Source organism: Tachysurus vachellii, chromosome 24 (assembly GCF_030014155.1).
Source record: "Tachysurus vachellii isolate PV-2020 chromosome 24, HZAU_Pvac_v1, whole genome shotgun sequence".
In the NCBI taxonomy this organism is placed as follows: Eukaryota; Metazoa; Chordata; class Actinopteri; order Siluriformes; family Bagridae; genus Tachysurus; species Tachysurus vachellii.
The window spans coordinates 8,133,903-8,135,959 of record NC_083483.1 but is presented as its reverse complement, the minus strand read 5'-3'; the positions used below and the strand labels follow the sequence as shown (position 1 = coordinate 8,135,959).

The 2,057-nt window shown below is 46.9% G+C and overlaps 1 protein-coding gene across 1 annotated transcript; it reads left to right on the top strand.

Annotated features, from left to right (window-relative positions):
• Positions 1–249: 249 nt before the first annotated feature.
• On the top strand, positions 250–1,571 carry msx1b (muscle segment homeobox 1b). Its single transcript, XM_060860599.1, has 2 exons — positions 250–726; positions 1,066–1,571. Exons 1-2 carry the CDS (start codon positions 366–368, stop codon positions 1,479–1,481), a joined length of 777 nt encoding a protein of 258 aa, XP_060716582.1. The 5' UTR covers positions 250–365; the 3' UTR covers positions 1,482–1,571.
• Positions 1,572–2,057: the final 486 nt, after the last annotated feature.

Below are 2,057 nucleotides of genomic sequence, written 5' to 3'. Positions count from 1 at the left end.
TTGGTCCGCTTGTGTTCCAAAGAGTCGGGAGCCCTCAGGCGATCAATACATCATCTCAGCACGACGCCTGTGATTAACTGCTCGTTTTTCTCAATATCCTCTTGATGTCTTTCAGCGGTGCGTCTCGACCAATCGGAGCGATGCTTGCGCGCGTCATGTGGTCATCCCGACGCACTGATTGGGAGATGAGAGGGGCGGGATGGGCGGAACGGATGAATGTTTATAAAACGCGAGGCTGTCGCGGGAGAAACAGGCTGTCAAAATAAAAAAAATAGTAAAGAAGGAAAAAGAGAAGATTGAAAGAGTGATCGTAGAACATAGTCCACATGCTGAAGCATCGCGACGCGACGCCCTAGGAGCCCGACATGTCTTCTCCTAAGGGAACGAATCAGTTTGAAACCTCGACGCGCGACTCCGATGGCGAGGAAAGCAGAGCGCAGGACGCGCCGCTGAGCGCGGAGGACAAAAGCAAAGCCAGCCGTCACCCGTTCAGCGTCGAGTCGCTCATGTCCAAGAAGAGCACCTGCAGGAGCACGTATTCTCCTCCTGCGCCTTTCCCAGAACATCTGGGTCAGTATTCTCACAGGACTTACTTCCAACAGAAAAGTCAAGTTTCAGCTGAAACATTTCCCCATGTCTCGGACTGCGTGAACGACGAGAGCGAAGACTCGAGTGACAAGGAGCAGAGCACTTGGCTGAAGAGCCCAACTTTCTCATCACCGCAGAGTAAGTAACATGTCACCTTCATACTACTTCAGTAGTACTTAATGATCCAGTGCATTGATTGGATTCAGGATGATGTTCATATAGCCAAAAGAAGCCTAGTTATGACAAAGTATAGTAACAAGTGTGTTACTAAATAAATATCATCTTAATTATTATTATCTATGACATCTATGACCGATTAGAAAAGATGACGTGTATCCATGAGGCTTACTGTAAACAGTCGCACCCTGAATTTTACTAATAGGCCAATAAGTGTATGTTGCATGGCATGAGAGGTATTTTACGCATGTAGGCATTTGCAATCTAACCCCCAACCTTGCCTTGTTTTTTTCTGTCTAGGAGCTACAAGTCCTCCGTCGACGTGCCACCTGCGCAAGCACAAGACCAACCGTAAGCCGCGCACCCCGTTCACCACGGCGCAGCTGCTGGCGTTGGAGCGGAAGTTCCGCCAGAAACAATACCTGTCGATCGCAGAGCGCGCCGAGTTCTCCAGCTCTCTGAGCCTCACCGAGACGCAGGTGAAGATCTGGTTCCAGAACAGACGCGCCAAGGCCAAACGGCTGCACGAAGCCGAGCTGGAGAAACTGAAGCTGGTTTCTAAACCTGCACTGCCCGCCGCACTGGCCTTGCCCTTCTCTCTCGCTGCACACGCGCCTCCATCTGTGTACGGCGCCGCCGCGTCCGGGCTGCCGCGCCCGAGCCTCGCCGTGCCCGCGCTGTTCGGCTCGCCTTATGGAATGTATTACCTATCATAATAATAACAACACCAGCAAGAACTTCTTGGTTCCACCGTGCCTCTTTGTTTTAAAGACTCTAATGTGCAGTTGCAATAACGTTTGACAAAAAAAAAAAAAAAAAAAAGACTCCAATACCTCTTATTGCTGCCTCCAGTTTTTTTGCATTTGGAGCTATGGAGATGTTTTTTTGTTTGTTTGTTTTTGTTTTTGTTTTTAAAGCCATCTCCTCGATTACTGGCTCGTAGCCTTAAAACAAATGTGCCAGATATGTGTGATAAATGCAATGATGATATATGTGTGATGTGTATATATATGTATGTCATGCTCTTGTGGAGCAGCTTCGTCTAAAATTGATCCATACATTGCGTTGTTTAAATAATCTCTGGGGGTTTGTCCGTCATGTGACGAGAAGTACTTACTGGCCTAATCTTTAAAAAGTGCCTTGAAAGACCAAATATTTATTAGTCAATAAAGAGTATTCTTTTTAACATTTACATTTTCCTCCTTTCTTTTCGCTGTGGGTTGTTTATGGCGCACGTTCTCTCCAAAAAAACGGATTATGTAACCAGATGTTTCTTAGTAATTTCCTGTTTA